Here is a 21,028-nt window from a genome sequence, read left to right as displayed (position 1 = left end):
TTTCCTCAGAAGCACCTTGAAGACTGGAAGTCATCAATTGGGACCGTACGGGTGCTGCTGCCGTTACTCGAAACTGTTGGAAACACTTGTGAGGTGATTTGAGGACAAAGCCAGTCTTCATCTTCACCAATCGGAACATGGCGCCACAGCGCTGCCATCGCCACAGCCAATGAAGCGCTGCGTGGGAGGCAGCGGCGTCCAATCACATACCTCGAGTACAGTTCCTTTGTCTCCACGGGAAATTTAACAATTTGCTCAACTTGGGGGAAATACAAAACCTCACACAGAATTTGGCTTGATGTGCATTATTACTGTAATCACGGTGGAAGCTCCTTACATGAGGAGCCGCGGATGAGTTAATCTCAGATTGTGTTTTTCCTCGCGAGGCGGCTCACAGCGTCGCATAAGCAGATTCCAGTAAAGCCGGTTGTTTTGGTTGTCGATGTTGTTGTGAAGGATTCCAGAAAAAAATCATAACATCACGCGACTGGATTGGGTACCCGTGTTGTTGTCACTGCGGTTGAACGGTGTGGAATGCATTTTAGACTATTTTAGTTAATTAATTTTGGCTATTTCCCTTTTCCTTTTGATTGCAAACTGCATTTCATTCATTGTCACTCAAAAACTGCACAAGAGTCTTGAAATATGATGTAATTTACATTTCACAAACAAGAATTTGAACATCTAAACAGCCATAACATTAAAAATGTTAATGTCAAATGAAAGGAAAAGTCGTGTTTTCAGGGATAAGTCAGAGATCTATTAAGTATATTCCATGTCAGAAAGTACAAAATAAATATTTTGTCCCTGATAACTGAGCAACATAATATCATTCTTGTAACACCCTTTTTGGAAGCCAAAGGGAAGCTCTTCATTGAAAGATAAAGCTACGTTTCTATGCTCTACTTTATACTTAAATTACATTACAGGTCATTTAGTGGACCATTGCATTTTTAACCCATGGCTTTATTTTTACATTTTAGCCCGGAGAGCAATTAGGGGTTAGGTGTCTTGCTCAGGGACACTTCGACATGGGGCAGCCAGGACCCGAACCACCAACCTTGTGGTTCCCAGCGCACCCTCTCTGCCCCCTGCGCCACGATGACCAACCAATCACGCTGCGATTGTTCTCCTGCCAAAGACGTAAATGTTTAGAAGCAGGTCACAACCGCACACAGTGTTGTTAAATAGGCTCAATGAGGAGCTGAAGCAGCTGGGCGATGTGGTGCTCAGGTTAGGGACTCTTTTCAGCTGCGGATTAATGGAATTTGGCACCCGAGTGTTCTTTGGTTAATAATCCATTTAATGTTTATTGTAGATTTAGCACCTTTTTATGAAAAACCTGAAGGTTTATTGACAATAAGAGCTGGAGATTTTTGCAGATCCGTTATCGCTTTGCCCTCTGAGCACACTGGCGGAGGGTTGAATTCGAACCTCTGAGTAAGTGAGACTAAAGAGAAGCTCGTGGGCCTCAGAGTGATTAATAAATACGGAAATACACAAAGCAGCTGAATTAACATGTGGCTGCTGGAAAAGGCACTTCTCCCTCAAATAAAAGGCGCCATTCATTTATCTTTGTCCTTTGTGGTGCTATAGTACCATAAACACAGGCACACACACAACCCCCTCCCCACACACACACACACACACACACAGGCTTTTGTTGTGGCCCCCTATTGCGTAAATACGAAGGACAAATGAACAAAAATCAGCGCTGATTGTCGACAGGTAGGACTGAGGAGGCTGGGGTTGTGTGTCAGTCGGCCATCTGTGAACAACGTGACAGGCTTTGTGTGTGTGTCTGTGTTCGTGTGACGGAGAGGGTGAGAAAGAGGTTGCAACAATGAGTCCATGGTCTTTAGAAATTATCAATTTCCACAAGGCTTTTTAAGGCTTTGGCAGAAGGGTTATATGTAAGTGTGTGTTTGTGTGCCCGTGTACGTGTGTGTACCTGCTTGACTCGTTTCATTGTGTGTTTGTATGTGTGTTTGTGCGTGCGTCCGGGCTTTTATGTGCTTATTTTGTGTAAAGACATTGAACAGGTGGATGTGTGTGTGTGTGTGTGTGTTTGAAGGAGGTCCATCTCACAGCAAAGCAGCAGCCCTGAAAATCCAATCTGCCTGCAGAGACAGCAGGCTGTACATCATCTGTCATGGACGGACACTATCAGCGCTTTATCAGTGACCGCCCCCCAAAACTGACTCACTCACACACACACAAACACTTTATCTTTCAATGACCACACGCATGAATAAACACGCACATCCGCTGTGACAGAGACTGATAGGCGTTATTACCATCCTGGAGGGAGGCAGATGCAAACAGCTGTGCCGGTCTCTGTTTGCAGGCGATAGCCTCCTATCCCGCCGTGGTCAGCCGCTCCCTTTGGGACCAGGCTGGCACCCGGATGCCCGTCCTGGGATGAGACGCTCATTGCATCACCTCCAAACCTTGCACACTGATTGGTTCTAAGGGATCAGTGCAATTTGGGATGCGATATCGCTGATTTCCTGTTTGTTTGCTTATTTAGGCGTTTTGGTGTTTGCCGGCCTGCCGGCACCCCCCCCCCCCCGCCTCCAGGGCCTAAACAACACTTAAATGTGCAGCAACTGGGTGTCCTTGCTGATAGCAAACTTCTAAGACTTGATGGCGAGTCCATCCATCATCTGATTGTCGACAGGAAGTTCTGACACAGCCCCTACGCACGATGCGTTCAGGGACTGTAGAACCCACGTTGTAACATTGAGAAGAACAACAAAATAATGGGTATGGAGTGTAAAAATACACTCGTACATTTTAGTAAAACATGCCCTATGTAGACAGCTGGATTAAGAGAGAAGGGGGGGGGATTGGGGACATGGTGAAAACTGAGAAGAAGGAGATGGAGCATATAGCGATCACTTCATCTGTCTGCTTAATTAATATAAATCTGCTCATTTACCACCAGCCAATCCATCTTGATTTACATACACACGCATGCACAGACACACACACACAACTCCGGGAGCACACTTAGCACTTCTTGATGGCCTGATTGTCTGCTCGAGTCTCTCTGCAGAAATCTCTAATGAATGAGAATGAATGCGGCGAAGGAGGGATGGAAGAAAATATTCTGATTAGAGACAAACGAGCGAGAGATTGATGGAACTACGGCATGCTGCGTGCGCTTCATTTATCACGGGTGGGAGGACATAGATGAATTCTTCTCTGATGAAAATTATCACATAAGCTTTAACATTGAATTATATTGCACCAAAGTTTGAAACAATCTTAAATCGAAAGAGATTAAATGCAATTTATACTCAATTTAAATAGCATTCTGTTACTCAGAGATATTTTTACTGCATCAAATAAATAAACCATTTACACTCAAGGAAGTTCCACTTTTAAAACTTGCTGCTTTTTGGACATGGATTGAATAAAATTATAAATTTCCCTGGAGGTCAAGTGACAAACTCCAACCAATTGAATTTTACGATGCCGACTTCTCTTGACAAAAGGTACGGTCACTCATTTAAGTCTTAAATTACAGTGAAAACTTTTGAAATCCATATATGAGGCAACTAAAATGAAGCAACAGGAAGTGAGGAACAGTCACTTCTGTCACATGGTTTTTGGTGAGGCAGAACAGGAAGCAAACTGATAATGTGTTCAATTTAAATATTTGTTGAATGCACGTTGTAGAATGAAAAATGTAAATACTCTCAAAAATCTTGTGCATACATTTTAAATTCTCCAGTAAAATGAACACACTATTAAATAAAATTAAAACGTGTGAAACTTCCCATCACTGCTTGGGTGCCCCGAACCTCGCACGGGAAGTATCAATTAAAAAGAGGTCCTCGTGACGTGTTTCACACTTTATTCATAGAAAAGCACCGAGATTCCAACACAAATCAATATAAAATGGTAGTAGCGTTACATAAATAGTAATAAATTCTCGCTTTATAGACAGTAGCTCAAGAAGATGTAAAATAAACCAACAGAAAATAACAAGTGTTGATGATAAGCTATCATACTTCTGTGGCAACACATACTGGGAATACCGTTTTCATAATCAGTAGCACAAAGAGGCAACAACACTTTCCCCCTTAAGTTAGAAAGAATCAAAAGAACAACAAAATGGGAAACAGCGACTAGTAGGAAGGAGGGAGAGGGCGCCAGTGAGAACGGGCCGAGGCAGTGAACACAGAGGGAGGAGACGCTTTGTTGTCCCGCGGTCAGTGAATGTCTCACACTAAGGCCGCTGGCTAATTAAGTGGGAACGTGTTATCTGAATTTCACCCAAGATTCAGGAAAAACGGCCTGATGTATTGGCAAATAAATGAACCCACCCTTATTTCAACTTACAGAGAAGCCTTACCAGATGAACACGTGTTCGTAGTCAGACGCAAAGTGGCCCATATGCTTTAAGGCGGTTACTAACGCGCCGATGCATTGCCCCTCCCTGCGCGAGACGGGGGGGCAACAGTTTACAGAAAAGGTGTGGTGACGACAGAGAGGAACTCTCCCTGCAGAAAGCTGAGGGAGAGATAACAGAACGAAGATGAGGAAGCAACGAGGGACGAACACGAGGTCATCCGCAGGCCGCAGCCTCCCGCACGCGCACCGTTTCTGACTCGCGCACATTTGTGTATCGTTGTGTATTGTCGTGTCTCGCCGGTGCGGCCGCCACGTCACACCACCGAGAAGACACTAAAGGCTTTGAGTCCTGCTTAAACAGAAACAAAATAAAGAACGACGACAAACAAGTCAAGCACAAAAATAAACGTTGTACATTGATCGGTCACAAAGGCATTTCTCACCGTATTCATTTTTTGTCCGGTTTCCTTTAAATGTTGCAGCGTATGCAGGCCGGATACTGCGCATTGTCCGAATACAAGCGCACCCCCCCCCCCCCCCCCCCCCGTTCAGTAGTGGTTCAGTCCACCGAGTCTCTTCTTCCACACTTAAGTCCTGGAGGTGACAAGACCATCAAAGTGGTTCTGCATAGTCGGGTTAAGTACGGATCGGTTTATAAATGGATGCCTTTCGTCCTTTTCATTCACTACAAACATGCTTCCTTTTGGAAAACACATTTTTTGTCTTTGCAAAGCAATATAAAATACAAATAATTGTGGCCGTTATAGCAAAAAAACAAACTTAAAAGAAATGCACACAGGAGCACCTGAGAAGTGCCTTGAAGTTTTTGCTCTTTATAAAAAAGGGGGAAAAAAAGAAAACGCTGTCAAATCCCCATCCAAAACTGTTCAAGTACACCCGCCAAAAGAACATAAAAATAAAAAGTAATAACAAACGCATAACATACTTATCATAAATAATTATAACTTTACAATTTTCTGAATTGACACTTTCATATTTACAATATCTTAAATGCTTAATGCTACTACCTTTTGTTTTATTTCTTTAAGTGATGTCCCTGAGAACTGAGCTTAGCCTCTTTGCTCTGCTCAGTTTTCCTCTTTCCTGTTCGTCCACTCGTCTACCTGCGTGTCCTCAGATCGGAGAAGCAACTGCGACTACCTGTGGAGGGGGCGAAGGGAACTCTCATGGAATGTAAAAGCAGACGACAAGGTGTTCCTCCCTCTTCTGACCGACTCGGTTGTGTGTGTGTGTGTGTGTGTGTGTGTGTGTGTGTGTGTGCGCGCGATTCCTACTCAGACACAGATTTACAAACACAATTAATAAATAAAGCTGAAGCAGGCAGGAACGCACTGAAGAGGTATTTGTGTGAAGTGCTTGCACGATGACGGTAAGCTCTTGCTGTTCTGTGTGCTGCCGACAATACTTAAGAGGAGCATGGACGTCCTCCGTACACAAACGAAAAGGACTCCCCGTGCCCAGGTATGTGGTTTCATACATGGACGAATAAGTCACCATTAAGCATACAGAATCTTTAACCCTTTGAGAACCTTCACCACCAGTAGCTTTCAGTAACTGGAGACTCTTTCCCATCACGAGCACCACGGAAATGGAGGAACATCAAAAATCAGGATCGACTTAGTTGAGCGTGTGAATCGGTGTGGTCGGATTACTGCAATGACTGTGGTTTTAAATCTTTTAGATTTATTTTTGTTGTAGTTTATCCAAACAATACCAAACGTTAACACTTGTGGGTCCAGCCAGGCCAACACAACAATGAAGAATTATCCCTTTACAAAGTTGCTCTGGCTAACACACTAGCGACAGATGCTAACATAAGACATGACACATGAGGCAGTGACGGAGCAACGTGTCAACGCTTTGCTGACCACCTTCTGCAACGGAAAAAGAAGAGGATCGGGACAGCAAGTCTTCACCAAACGGTCAATCTAAAGGCCGGAAAAATCAAAACGATTAGCCAGGTGAAGCTAAACGGCTTGGTCGTGCAGCAGAGTTGTTTGGTTTGTGACTAAAAACAAGCAATTCACATCACACATGATCAGTTGATCTATTAACAATATCATTTAGTGCAGATGTATAAGTGGGAAAAGCCTAGTCCTACTATAAATTCAAAAAATATATATTTTGGTAGGCTTTTTGATTCTAAATATACAAGGAGAGGCCTTTTCCTCGTCACCAGTCTCATATCTTTTTAGCGGTTTGAAACGTCTCATCTCTTGCTGCTACAGTACTATTCAACCATTCTGGAGGTGACATTTTTAAATAGTGCTTATTTGATTAATCACAAGTGCTGCATAGGTCCCCCCGATAGTCAAAAGCACTGCCAGGGTGTCAGGGGTAGGAACCACGACCAATAGAACCAACATTGGAACCAGATTGCTGCTCTTATGTTCGGGGGCTTCATAGAAAAGTTCCGTAGAACGGTCTTGAGATGGAAAAGGGACTTTAGCTACAAGCAAAGTTAAAAGCTGTCGCACTCTGAATCAATCAATCAGGTCCCGACTTCTTTCAGAGCTTCCTAACATAACACAAAAAGACATGAAATTAAAGTCGCTGACTGATAAAAATGAAGCACAGACAGTGTTATTGCTTATGGAATAAATCCCAAACCAGCGAATGACAGGAGGGTCGTCTGGATTTCAAAGGTTTTGGCCACAAATAGCTGTAAAACACTGCAGTTGTAGCTCTAAAGATGGACCACTGAGACCATGAGATCATTTATCACAGCTGTATACCGTCACTGTTGGATCATATGGATTTGATGCACTCTGTGAAGCAACATGGTTCTTCCTGCCTTTAGGAAACCAGGGGAGGAGGTTGGTGGAGTTTAAGAACCTGTTAGTACGACACGTGGAGTTCCTTGTTCCGCCCTCTCTACTCTAAGACGCCCTGAATGACACGTAAGAGAGAAGTTAAAGCTGACAAATAATACAGTGGAGGTATGACGTTATGCAACGATATCTGAGCGCTCTTTTGGAATGACACGTTCCTTCCATTTTGGAAGCCACTTTCTCTTGGTCTTTTCTAATCGAGCTGAAAGCTTCTTCCAGCTCAAAATAAGTACCCTATATTTTGGTTTTGAATCCTCATGTGCCAAACCACCCAAAAAAGGTTCCTTTTGTATTTTTCCCGATGACAATCTTTTGACTTTTTCATAATAGATGGTCTCAATGAAACAGCAACACTTGGTTCACATTCAAGAAACAAAACAACAAAACAGGACAAAAACTTAAGACTTAGTCAACAAATGGCTCAACAGAATAAGTAAAAATACAAAGGAATCCAAAATGACTTTAAATAGAAACAAAAAAGGTCAAACTACTTCCCGAGAAGAGCGTCCCTGTGAGGGAGGGGCGTGGTCAGCCAAAGCGCTCCCTGACCAACATCATCAGTTTCTTCTTGCCCTTGTAGATCTGTTTCAGGTTGTCTATGAACTGAGCGAACTGAATATGGCCGTCCTGTGCCAGCAGGAAAGTCTCCCGCGCTTTACTCAGGAACTCTATAAACTCCCCGTAGTGCCGCGGGCTGATGTGCGTCAGTCGAGAGTGCGTGGTGTTGATGTACGCCGAGATCGTGGCGTCTAGCAGCTGCCGCAGCGGCGCTTTGTCTGTTGACATCAGCTTCCCAGAGTTCCTTCTCCCGGGAATGCCGGCGAGACCCGGCGCCGTCATGGTGCACCGCCGCAAGATGTCGGAGAGCACTGTGGCGCAGTGCACGCTCTTCACCACCAGGGGGATGATGGCGGCGAGCTCGTTCTTACCCAGGGAGTGGCTGAGCGCGCAGGCCCACAGCACGTCGTTGATGGCGGAATGCGTGTCCTGGTTGTAGGCCAGGTTGAGGTGGGTCATGGCGAGGGAGGCCAGCTTGAAGGAGCGCAGCGGGTACCCTCGGTGCTCCATGTACCTGGCGATGGTGAACAGCTGCGAGTAAGTCATGCCCGTGGACGCCGCGTCGATCACAATCTGGTAGGCCGTCTCGAAGGCGATGTGGTCCTTCTCGCAGAGCGTCAGGGCCGACAGGGCGCAGTTCTGGGGGTCCTTCATGGCGCACTGCAGGGCCAGCGTCCTGGCACAGCTGGCCAGCTCCTCGCGCTGCGGGTAGTCCAGGCTTAGGCGCAGGATGGTGTTGTGGGACATGACGGTGGCCGCCACGATGCTGGTAGCCTCGGTCGGCGTGAAGAGGGTGTACCAGCTCTGCAGGATGCTCACCAACGCCCGCAGACCTGAGGAGGGGGAGAAGGCTTAGGGGGTAAATAACATGGTGTGATGAGAGCTCTTTGGTACTTGGTTTTTACGCAGTAACAACAATCTGACAAGTGAGGAGAAAAGAACAGAAGAGAGAGCTTCAGTCTGAAACAGGAAGTCGCACTTCGACGGAGCTCCTTGGCCTTCAACATCACTCAGAAAGATATCTGAAGCTAATTGCTGACAAAACGGAAGCTTTCTATTATCATCATCATCATCAGGAATCAGGAAACATTTATTGCCAAAATATGTCAAACATACAAGGAATTTGTCTTGGCGATTGGTGCGTGACAGTAGACAGTGTAACAATAGACAACAAGACAGCAGTGCACAAGTAATAAAATAAAGTAAAATGAAATGCTAATGCAATGGGTTAGTAGAATAAGGCTATGGGTTAGTATAAATCAGCGTCAATGTCATCAGTTACTTTCCCAGACTGCAGTTTTTGACCCTTTGTTTTCAGTGACACAGGACCTTGAAATAAGGCCAAGCGGAAGAGTCTTAATGACTCTACTTGTCCTGATTCATTCCCTCAGTAAACATTGCAAACATGGGTTTATGGTATTTAAGTCCTCTTCTATGCAGCCCTGATGTTTATTTTATTTAGTGAATTATGGTCAACTTAGAGAAAAATAGTACTAAAGTGGAGTGGACTTCCGGGCGGGACAACTGTGATTGACAGGTCGCCGCTGCCACCAGAGCCGTAGACTCCGTCTCTGGTGTCTGTAACGCCTTTCTTGTGGAGCAGTTCGACATCTGATACTAGCCAGGTGTTCATGTCGTATTTCTTGCATTGGTCTTGGCCTGTAGGAATAACACGCGTGCGCATTTGACAGCTAGTTTTGTGTGTTAAACTTTCTATTTCATTTGGTTATTCTTTTGCGTTGTCGTACATTGTTTTTCCAAAACATAAATGGAGTCTTCACTGAAACGTGTGATTTGATTGGACAGCCATAAACCGTACATAAACTACGCCAACAAGACTCATTTATGGTGTGATTTCACCACACAAGCCAATGATTAGACCATGGATCCATGGACCATGGTGTGTGTGCGCGCCACATACCGACTTCAGTGGCACAGGTTACCAGCCAGCGGACCATCTCTCTCCTTCTCCAGTTCAGTGTGGACAGAGTCATCCTCATCACCTGCAAAGCACACACAAAAAATGATCCACACATGATCCCGCTGCCTTATACAATGGCAATGACAACACATAATACACCTTTTTTTGTTCTCCTTGTAGGCAGTCAAGTTTTGCTTCTATCTACAGCATATTGAATAAAGTGATGCACATGTCCTGTGTTTCTAAATTCCACCGCTGACACGGAGCCCTTAATCAGGGATTTGGCTGACAGGAATCGAGCCGCTGCTCTGAGACCAGTGATGGAGCCGCAGCGAGATGACTAAAGTTTTGGTTTCTCTCTTCTTCCTCAGTGTTTACTGTCGAACCCTAAAGGCTTAATTACGTGGTTTGCTTTCAATCGTGAAACGGCGAGACGCTGTGTGATGTTTTCTCTGTAAATTTGTAGCGAGGTTGCCGCAAATTACAAGTCCAAGGCAACTGTTGCATGTTTTGACAGGTGACCACTGCTCAGGTTCTTGTTTAGTGGTTAAATGATTTATGAAAACTGCTGACTCACCCTCATACCTAGTCTGCTCTCCATCTCTCTCACACACACACACACACACACACACACACACACACACACACACACACACACACACACACACACACACACACACACACACACACACACACACACACACACACACACACACACACACACACACACACACACACACACACTACCTGCAGTCCCAGCTCCAGGGCCACGTTGAGCAGTGTGATATCAGGCGGGTTGTCTGCGGGTGTGGCTATCTTAAAGGCGTCCTGGGCCAGCTTGAAGATTAAGGAAGAGGAGTGGATGTTTTTCTGGATGGCCTCCAGCACCGTCCGCAACCTCAACATGTCACCTACAAGCAAATCAAATGATAAAACACACACAAACATCCATATGGGAACATTTCTGTGCGTGGCCGTGTTAGCGGTGCGATACCTTTAGCAGCAGTGAGCATGGTGGAGGCCAGCTCGCACTGCTGGGACTCCAGGTGTCCCAGCGTGAACCAGCGCGGGTACCTGCTCGGTACTATGGAGATGCCGTGGTGAGGGTGGCCCACGTCCCCGGAGCCTGTGGAGGACTCCAGCACCGGCAGCCTGGCGGGGAAAGCACGACAACGCTGTATCGTCACCAAAGTCTGCTGCCGCTTTTCCAAAATGAAACCTTGATGCCGATATTCCTTCTGAACTTAAATGTGGTATTTAAAATACGGGAAAATATCTACTTTTACAATTAGACATTCGTGTAGAACCTCAAAGGAGCGGTTCTCTACCCCTATCCTCATCCTTTCTTCTACTGTACCATTATAACCCTTTTTTTGTAGCAGCGGCGTGTGAGCCGCCTGTACCTCATGAGCCGGCTATTAAAGCCACTTTCTGTGTTGCATACTGACCTCATTGCACGGAGGGCCAGCTTGTAGGCCAGGTCGGCGTCGTGCGGCAGCAGGGCGGAGAAAAGGTACTTGGCAAAGGTGTGCATGGGAACGCTCTCCCGGTGGATGACCTCACCCAGGCCGCTGAACGGACCAGCTGGGCAGAGAGAGAGAGAGAGAGAGAGAGAGAGAGAGAGAGAGAGAGAGAGAGAGAGAGAGAGAGATTGGAATCGTTCTTCCTGAAAGGTCGTGGTGGCGAGCGCAGACGTGTCGTCACTGTACCTTCCAGTAGCTGGATGGCTTGCTTCCGGAGGGTCTGGACCAGGAGGTCGCCGAGCTCCAGCTCCTGAAGTTTTGCAACAATCTGCTCCTCGTTTCGACACACCTAGGGCACAATTCCCACATTGTCATGTCCATGAAAAATGGAAGAAAAACATGACTAAAAGTTTATGTGTCAATCATGTGAAGAATAAACGGATAACTTTTAATTAGCAGTGTCCAAGGTGCTCTTGCATTTCTTATTTCTGATAAGTAATGATGAGGTATTTTGCCATTCAAATGTAATTCTTTTAAGTTCTATGTGTCTGCTCTCATACGGCGTCTCTTCTTCGTGCCTGTGGATTGCGGTATTTTGCAGACAAATGTTAGCAGTCCTTAAAATATTTATATTGTTGATAATTTCCACAACAGTTTGAGGCACTTCCAAGCACATTACATGAATTCCCATTATGCAAAATGCTGCGAACTTTCCTTTTTAATTATAGTGATTCTCTATCACAATGACATCGTCTAAACCAGGCAAATGAACATTGTTTTAATGTGCAGCAAAGAATAGCTGAAGTCAAGTTGGCCTCACGGTTTTAGGGGGTAAAATATGGATCATCTTTGAATGTCTGGATAATTACTACGCATGCCCCACCAGGCGGCGTGTTCTCTCTGGACCACCGTACCTTGTCCTGAGCGTACAGGCCCTCGGGCATTATCCTCTGCTGGCCCATACCCATCAGAGCCACCTCTAAGGCCAAGGTCAGGTAGGACTCTCCTCCGTCAGGACTGCCCCACACTGGTACGTGGTGGTAGACCGGAGGCCTGGGGTCGCCTTCTGTGGTGGGAAGGAAGGAAAAGGAGGGGTACCATTTAGTGACTGGAGCAAAGATTCCTTCAAATCCGAAAAAAGCAGTTTTCATAAATTATTTTATGTCATTATCAATCAATCAATAAAAACGGGCTGAGGCGTTTGGATCTTTACCACGCAATATGCAGTTCAATGAGGTTAAGACATAGTTTACGTCCTGGTAGTCAAGCAGAGATACGTTGACTTGCTTTTATGAAGCCACAAAGCCGGTGTAACATCATAGAAATGCGGCATCCATGATGGACTGAGATTGCTCATCTGAAATGGCCGCTAACCCGACAGGCAATGCTCGACAGCTTTAAGTGAGAACAGATGCCACGAGAGTCTCAGCTGTTGATTGGTGTCTGTTTGTTCTCCCCCCCATCCTCATTCTGCTTAAATCCCTTCCATGCAATAGATCCCTTCAATCTTGTTTATTCTACGGATGTGTGTGTGTGTGTGAGTGAGAGAGAGGAGAGATCTAAGGAAAAGAGGGAACTGATTTTTACAGGCTTAACCCCGGTGCTAGCTCATTTGTGTTTGTTTTTTTGTCCATGGGGTGTTGACTCATTGGTTGATTTGAAATGTAATTGCAGTGATAGCAGCATTTTCATTGGTCGATAAAAGACCCCCTCCTCCTCCTGTTTTTAAAAACAGATGTTCCCAGCTGTCTTCCAGAGGGAAATGTAGCATAGTGACCAGACGGGCGCGCACACGCACGCACACACACACACACACACACACACACTAAACAGTCATACCACTCTTATATTATTCTTATTCTCCAAAACAACATAAGACAATCATCCCATCCATCACCCACCCACAGCAATGAGTGTGCCAGTGGTCAGCATTGTTTGGATGGACAATAGTTCCCTGTGGTCTGGTAACAATGGGAAAACCCAGCCCCTATTCTGCTCTGTTGCAAAGGCCACTGGTGGAAAAAGGGCCCTGGCAGGGTGTGAAATGCAGAATGGTGATGGATTCTATGCGTATGCGCACGCGCACACGCACACGCACACACACACACACACGTCTAAATGAGCAGGGTGTTCAAGCACGATCCCTTCAGGCCTGGATAGTTTACGGCCACGTCAGCAGCACAATAGCGCCGCCGCCCCCAGATACAAGAACGTGCAGTCTGCCGTCTAAAGGGTCACTGCTGCTGGGAGAGGACGTGCGTGGTAGATTTCCCTGAATTTCTTTCTGATTTAGTCAACAGAAACGGACCTTAGAGCTGCGTCTATATGTACACGTACATATATATACCAGGGCTGTCAAATGACAGCGTCAATCTCTGCAATATATGTGGCTGAGATCAATGCGCTAAAATATTTTAATGAAATGATGGAGAGTTGAGAGCACAGCAGTGCAAGTGGAATTCAGCCTTCAAGCTGATCAAATGTGTGTCATTTTGAGTTTAAGATAACACGAACAATTAAACTGTGTCTAAAATACGCACTTTCTAAAGCTCATTACTGGCCAGATTTACCGTAGTCTTTAGAACGACTGTGTGATTAATTAGTTAATTTTTAAAGCTATATATATATATATATATATATATATATATATATATAAATGTATTTATCACTGCAGCTCTCGTTACTAATGGCGCCTCCTGATGGCAGCATGGGAGGTGAAGCTTGTTCTCAGCTTTGCTGACCATGTGTCAAAATGACAATTCAATGAAAGCTAAGCTTCACATTTGAATGACTCAGCACATGAGCCTGTACAGAAGAGAGTAAACCCAAGGCGCTGAATACTGAAAGCCAGGCAGTTTGTTGGGTCTGCTGGTCAAAGCGGGGCTGAATGATGCAATGAAAGAGTAGTCATAAGAACCGACTAATGTAATCTTTAGAAATGAAAATTGAGCAGCTCTACGTTTTTTCCTTTTAAAAAGGGGTCATGGTTATTTTTGCGTTGAGATGTACACTATATTCTAAATATTTGAACTGCTTTATCTTGGCACAAAATTGGGGGGGAGGGGGGGGGGGGGGGGCATCCCTATATGCTGACAATGTCAGTTTTCTGTTCAATTTGTGTTCCTTTTTTAGTATTTCATTTCTAAAGCAAATAAAAATATATCAAAAAAACGTACAGTAAAGAAGAAGGGGGAAATAGCAGTTGGCTGGTGTACAGCTTCTTGGTGTTCTTTTAGGTGTCTATAATACTTTTTGTTGCTTCCTTTAACAAAGGGATTAGTCTCAATACAAGTCTCACTGGTTTTTGTCAGAGCTGTGATGGTTCCTCACGATGATTCCCAGCGAGAACTCTTTAAAAATGGAGACACAGCAGCATATCTTCATACCTCCGGTGTCCATTGAGTTGTCGTCATCCATGCGGCAGGTCTCGGTCAGCGTGTTGAACAGACAGCCGATGGGGTCTAAGGGATGACCCACCCAGCCTTCCAGGTTAGTGGTGGAAGTCACGCCCCTCTGTAGAAGCTCTGGGACACGAGGAGAAAAGACAAATATTGCTTTTTAACACACAACAACGAGAACACTAAATATGTGTATGTGTGTGTGTGTGTGTGTGTGTGTTACCTTTCTTTTGGTGTTTGTAGATGTCCATCTGTCTCTGCTGCTGGAGGCGGAGTGTGTTGATGATGGCCACGGCCAATCGCAGGGCTTCCCTGGAGTAGCCATGGGAACGCAGGGCGTCGACACGAGCGCACGCCGTGGGGACGTGGTCTGCGTGTGAGAGAAGGCGGTCAGGACAGCTTCCGTGCCCAAACGGACGTCTGCACGCTAGGTCGCACACACAACAGTCTCAGCAGAACGCTAGTGTGCGTCCGATAGCTGGCTTAAGTTGCAAAATCTGACAGATCTTAGCTGGAAGCTGCTTACTGCAGATACTGGCCCTCATGATTGAAACATGATTTACCTCACTATGATGCAATAGGTTAATACAATTATCAATCCCTGGAAATGAGGCGCGAGTTACAGCTTGAGAATTCAGAGACATGGAGTCCAAATAAGGAGTCGCATAGAAAAGAGGCCGTGGCTCACCGAGCCACAGCGGCAGCCCCTGGGGGTTGAAGAGCAGGCTCTCCCCCTCCCTCTGGTAGGACGGAGACATGTAGTGGTCGCTGCTGATGATCCTCTGGAGGTGGCTGTCCTGCCAGTGGAGGTCGCACGCCTCGACGGCACGACTGAACACCGACCTCCTCGGCCTCGACAGAGAGTCTGAGGGGCAGGGGAGACCCGGTTAGCGCCATTACTGTTGCATGTTTATTTGTCCGAGAGTCACAGTACCAAAGTTCAGGTTAATCCTGTGTGTGTGTGTGTGTGCGCGCTTACCTTGTGCCAGGTTGCTCTGCGGCAGAGCGTTGGTGATGTTTGGAAGCTCGCTGCCGTAGTTGCCGTCCTCCAGCGGGCAGACGTCCAGGTCGCCCCACTTCTTCAGCTGCTTCAGCCAGCCGCTCTTCTCCTCGCTCTTACAGTGGGGGTTGAGCACCACGCACACCCACAATGCACCTGGGGTAAAGGAGGGCGGTCAGGAGTCAGGATACAAAGGGAGCGGTTGAACGCTCTACTTTTCTTACACTTAAACGGGATCATTTAGACAGGAGGAACATGACCATGACGTCACTCCTTACTGGCACATTTCAGTCTTCAAACAAAGCGATGAGCCACGCAGCTTTAAACACTCCTCACATAAGATAAAAAAGGGATCTGGAGAATTTAGTAGATTAGTAGTAGTAGAATCAGAATTGATTTTGATCATATATTTGGTTAGTCATATTTCAGACGTAATCTCTGGTACATGGTTGTTAAATGAGGATTTATCAGTTATAAATGGTAGTACATTGAATATCTTTGGGTTTTGTACTGCTGATGGAAGAAGCCATGTGCTTTGCGCCCGATAAGCGATCATTTTTCATTCATTTCTAATATTTTAAGGAAGGATAATTGATTACTGAAGAAAGCCTGAATCAGAAACCACAAAAGAATAACAGAGCAGGGAAAAAAACGCAGTATCTGTAGTTAAGATGATCCAACAGCACACCCTCACCGACGCCTGTCTGTGTCTCTGTGCCATGATCCCCCCCCCCCACCACCACTCAGAAAGTGTTCCCATTGACCTCCTAAATGCTGCGATTGATTGCAAAGAAGCCGAGCAGCCGTATTGATCGGCAGCCTTTATCATTCGCTCGGTGCAGGGAGCGAGAGCCTAGGAGAGGCTGCTGACTGGGGGAGCAAAGAGCTCACTGGAGGAACGGCTATCCGACATGGACACCGGCGATTTGTCTGAGAAACAAAGGGACAGGCTGGGCACTTATGCCTATGGGGCCGTCCGACCTACAGGAAGCCTCATAAACACTTGGTTATGTGCAGATCTCTGCACGGTGTCTCCCTCTCCGCTATGGCAGAGTTGGATCAAGTGTCACCCACTGCACCTCCAGGCTCCCGTAGCGCAAAGATTGATGCAAAGAAATTAATTGCAAGGATTTATTCATCTCACATTTTGTGGAACTTTAAATGTTCTAGACACAGCTGGTATAAATTAAACGGCTCAAAATGAGCCAATACATTTTGACCTATGTCCCTTTTTGAGGCCCGGCGCAGGCTAAATGCCTGACATACCCTTTTGGTTCTGAGGCAGTTGAGAATTACGCCAACCACTAGAGGATCTAGAAGGTCCTTGGGCATTAAGTTACAAGTGACATTTCCCTGAGCGTTCCTACCTAACTCATCCCAGAGCTGCCGACACTTATCAGTCATCCCTGTGCCCTGTTGTCGCCATAGCGACAGCCTGGGGTCCGCCATAAACTGTTCCGTTATGAGCGTCAGCATGCGGGCGCCGTTGGAGTCTCGCATTCGTAGCATCTCCCTGACCTGGAAGGATGGGGAGAGTGCAGGTTTAGTCACTGCATAGAAGCCTCCAGTGGAAACAAACACACACAGACGCTAATGGGCGCCGCAGGGGCCTTCCGCTCATCCTTGTCAAACACAGAGAACAACTGTTGCAAGCAGTAGTGTGACACTTTGGGGAAAAATGGTTATTTTGCTTTCATGCTGGAGGTGGAATGGGGAGAAAGATACCACTGTCACTTGAATATTTCTAGATGGTAGAAGCGCGAGTCTGTCTATTTGACACACGTGAAAGTCTTATTTAAAATCAGAGTGAATGAATGAGACAAAGAAGGATTTTTGGCAACAGGCATAATCCTAAACTGCACTTGAGGTTTAACATGTGGCTGCATTCAAGAGGTTTTACAACCTTGTGAATGCCACTAAATAAAGACTTATTGATCGTGGGGCTTTGTGAGAGTTTGAATAGTGTTCGCTCCGAAATATCAGCAGGCCAAATGTGCTGTGTCTATAGTTCCGTGTCAGACTTGTGAAAAGTGCCTTTATGAATCCTCCACATGACTTGGGGGATTTGTAGAGCTACATTCAACCATATTCCAGATTGGTTAGTGCATTCAGTTTGCATAATACAGTCAAAGAAATCTCGAGATGCTCTAGGGACCTGCAGGTGCTTCGATTCTTTGTGCCATTATAGTTAAGTGGCGTGTTCAAATGGATCAAAATAAGGGAAAAGAAACTCACACTAAATGATGTAGGAGTTTCCTTTTTTTCATATGAACAAAAAGTGTGTCTTATGAACTCAAAGTGTGGGGTTGTGGTTGTTAACACAACAAAGAGCCTTTTTAAACAAAGTGGCGATATCTACCTTAGCGAACATGGAGTTGAGTTGCTTCCCAGAGCCGTAGTATCCTCCCTGGGAGAGAAACTGTTTCACCTGCTCCCTGACCTGGTCCTCGTCCAGATGCCAGCAGTTGTCATCGTCGATACTGGCGCCTGCAGTCGGGTCCGGAGCGCCTGTGAAAGCACACATATACACGTTAAACTGCGCGGTGACCATGGGAAATGGAATTTACTTTAAGACAGCCCCATTTGTGAAAAGAAACACGGTTTCCTTCCTACCCGCATGCTAATGTGTGGTTCAAGGTGAAGCCTCACTTATACATTTTAATTCTGAATCTACAATTGAATGCTGCGCAATCATTTGAATTCATCCTGTTAAGGCTGTACTTATGTATAGTAGCAGATAATGCTGCTGCATATGAACAAAAAGTGTGTATTGAAGATAGTATTGCGGTACCTCGGTAGCGAATAGTATACAGTTCATAGAACTTAATTCCACTGATGGCTGCATAAGATTATGACTCGTATGATCGAATGACTGTCATTACAAAAGTCAAAATGAGGATGTTCACACTATCGGTTTCATCATTTCATTTAAGTTGAGGATTTAGTTTTAAGGGGCTGATAATGTCATCAAATATGGCAACAACTTAATTCAAAACTTCATTTGATATCCTCAACATCAGCCTAAAATTTGAAATGTGAATTTGGTAAATCTCTAATGGGTGGTTCTTGGTTAATAGTAAATTAGCTGTACATGTAGTTAGTGATCATTCTGAATGAGTCCAAATCTCTTGAATGCTAGTAGGCATTTGGATTAGATTCAACTTAAAGTGAATCAACTTGACACCCGAGAAAGCCGCCCGACTCACGCTAATCACACACCGAGGGAATATAAGGCCAGCTTTATTTTTCTTTCGGGCACGCAGTGTTGCGTGCGTGTCTGAGTAATGCAGCAGGGAAATGTAGATGTGCTCGGATATGCTTTGATCTAGCAGGAAGCGGACTGAGGAGAGCCCAGAGTTGTGTTTCCAACTGGCAACATTCCTTCATCAAAGGAGCCCGTCGCTCCTGGATCCACTGAACTCCAACCCCCATGATCCCCCTTGTCAAACACAGAGGGGAAACGCAGTGCTCGGGCTTCCTGCACAGGAGTGCTGGGGAATGTCAACATTTGGCGGGTCGCATGAAACGGAGAAACAGAAACAGACTTTTTGTTTGGAGAAAGGATGCGTCTTGTTTGTGGTTTTCCACTACGCGCGTCTGTTGTGGTTTTCCTCCCCCTTTCCATCCCTCCAATCCTTTCATCTTTCCTCTCCCGAGGGTCTTCGCTCACATCTCCTCCTCTCAGCGTCCCTTCCCTTTTCCACACGTCTCTCTGGAGCTCCTCCTGCATTCAGTTCGTCGTTCACCCTTTCTTCCCCCTCGCCCACTTCCCCGTCCCTGCTTTGTTTAAACATCCTCCTGCCAGTGGAAGGAGGTAGTCACTGGAGAGGAGCAACTAAGAACGCAAACCAACCGATGGAAGCCTGCCTTTGCTGCATCAGCACGTCTGGATGCTTTTGAGTCGTCGCTGTGACGACAAGATGGACAAAACTCGGCAAACCGCGGCAAAACTTTTCAGCAGTCAAGTGCTTCTCCGTGCATTTGTAACATTAAAGAAAACTGTTCTAGATGGGATTTGGGGAACAAATGAGACGTGATTGTTTTTAAAAGAAAATCACACAGTTGTGCACATTTTCAAAGTTTAGGTAGATGTTTCCCGCACAGGTTGTCCTCTCACCGTGGACCTGGTTGATCTCAGAGTTGGAGGATAGGATCTCGTCGGCCAGTTTCTGAGCTGTGGGCAGCACCTCTGTGTGATGGGCCGTGATCAGGTACTGGACCAGCTTCTGCAGCTGGTCCCGGTTCATCTGGAACAACGTCTCCGAGATGGGCAACCGCAGCTTCACCTGTAGCAAGTAGAAATGGGTTTGTCTGTGAGTTTATTCAGACGTGCAACTGCTGACCCCCCCCGCCGTGTGCTCATGACCTCTCATACACACACATCGGACATATCGGATTGGTTTGAGGCCATGCTGCTAATACCTGCTCGGGCTTGCGAATGCGGTAAAGCGAGAGCGCAACCACGTGGGCGCAGTAGAAGATGTCCCTGTTGCCGCAACCGCAAGTGACTGAGGTGATCTTGCATCGGTCGAAGCTGATGGCGACCTTGTGGGTGACTTCCGGCTCTGACGACGTGGCGGGTTCAGTGACCGTGCCGCTGAGGTGAAAGCCTGTGGAGAGGAGAAGGCCCAAGTGAGATTTATCATTCACTAAAAAAATAATAAGAAATGACTTGATGATAACAATGCGCTGCCAGGTGAACAGAGGTTTACTGTGATCTTAAAAACGTACATCCAGTCACCACGATCCACACGCTTACTTGATACCTATTTCCAAGGTTTCTCTAAAGTTGTTCAAAATCATTATTTCTTTCTGTTAGCTTTTACCCAGAATCGTTTGTGCAGATTGCCAAGGAGAAAAGCATCAGAGAAGCATCTGCCAGCATCTGAACATCCCCAAATTTACGGAGAGAATCTTTATTACAAAACACACGCATCTTAATGCGACAGCGGGCCATCTGATCCTCTCCTCACGTCTCTATGCATTTGGATGTGCGCAGTGAACCAGGGGGTTGCTAGGGTGTGATCATTTCTGCCCAATCACTCACTCTCTCACACATGCACACACTGACCGCTGGCAGCTGTTAGGCTATTGTTCAGTGTCTGTGGGTCAACCATCTCTTGTACTTTTAGTGATACGTCAGGCATCATTGGCTCTAGCCGGGCATTACGCGCAGCCGTACGGCTTGATGGACATTGACTACACGCTCGTTGTTTCCTCCGACGCATGAGCATGTTAGCTGCTGTTTTTTGTTTTGTTTTTTCAGTCAGAAGAGCCAATTCAGCCTTTTTTAAAAGGGTGTGTAAGATTAGGTAAAAATACTTAACTGTGGAGTACCTCAAAGCTCTATCCTAGGGCCACAGGACAATATTGAATCCATGGATTACACCAAATAACCAGAAGCTGTGTGACTGAAATCAAATGTTGGGTACCTAATCATTTTCTCTAGGTCAATGTAAAATAAATTGAAGGAG

At 45.8% G+C, this 21,028-nt stretch overlaps 1 protein-coding gene across 1 annotated transcript in view; it reads right to left on the bottom strand.

Annotated features, from left to right (window-relative positions):
• Positions 1–3,847: 3,847 nt before the first annotated feature.
• Positions 3,848–21,028, bottom strand: part of zswim5 (zinc finger, SWIM-type containing 5) — a 47,912-nt gene continuing 30,731 nt past the window's right edge. Inside the window, exons 2-16 of the mRNA XM_040171054.2 lie at positions 19,977–20,164; positions 19,672–19,840; positions 17,914–18,062; positions 16,922–17,072; positions 15,534–15,710; positions 15,243–15,419; positions 14,778–14,924; positions 14,543–14,680; positions 12,071–12,222; positions 11,403–11,505; positions 11,142–11,277; positions 10,688–10,845; positions 10,441–10,604; positions 9,694–9,775; positions 3,848–8,605 (exon numbers count right to left, since the gene is read on the bottom strand). Of these exons, the coding sequence (XP_040026988.2) occupies positions 7,743–8,605; positions 9,694–9,775; positions 10,441–10,604; positions 10,688–10,845; positions 11,142–11,277; positions 11,403–11,505; positions 12,071–12,222; positions 14,543–14,680; positions 14,778–14,924; positions 15,243–15,419; positions 15,534–15,710; positions 16,922–17,072; positions 17,914–18,062; positions 19,672–19,840; positions 19,977–20,164 (2,954 nt within the window). The 3' untranslated portion in view covers positions 3,848–7,742. The remainder of the gene's footprint in view (positions 8,606–9,693; positions 9,776–10,440; positions 10,605–10,687; positions 10,846–11,141; positions 11,278–11,402; positions 11,506–12,070; positions 12,223–14,542; positions 14,681–14,777; positions 14,925–15,242; positions 15,420–15,533; positions 15,711–16,921; positions 17,073–17,913; positions 18,063–19,671; positions 19,841–19,976; positions 20,165–21,028) is intronic.

This window comes from Gasterosteus aculeatus, chromosome 3 (genome assembly GCF_964276395.1).
Source record: "Gasterosteus aculeatus chromosome 3, fGasAcu3.hap1.1, whole genome shotgun sequence".
Taxonomy (NCBI): Eukaryota; Metazoa; Chordata; class Actinopteri; order Perciformes; family Gasterosteidae; genus Gasterosteus; species Gasterosteus aculeatus.
This window is presented reverse-complemented; position numbering and strand designations above follow the sequence as displayed.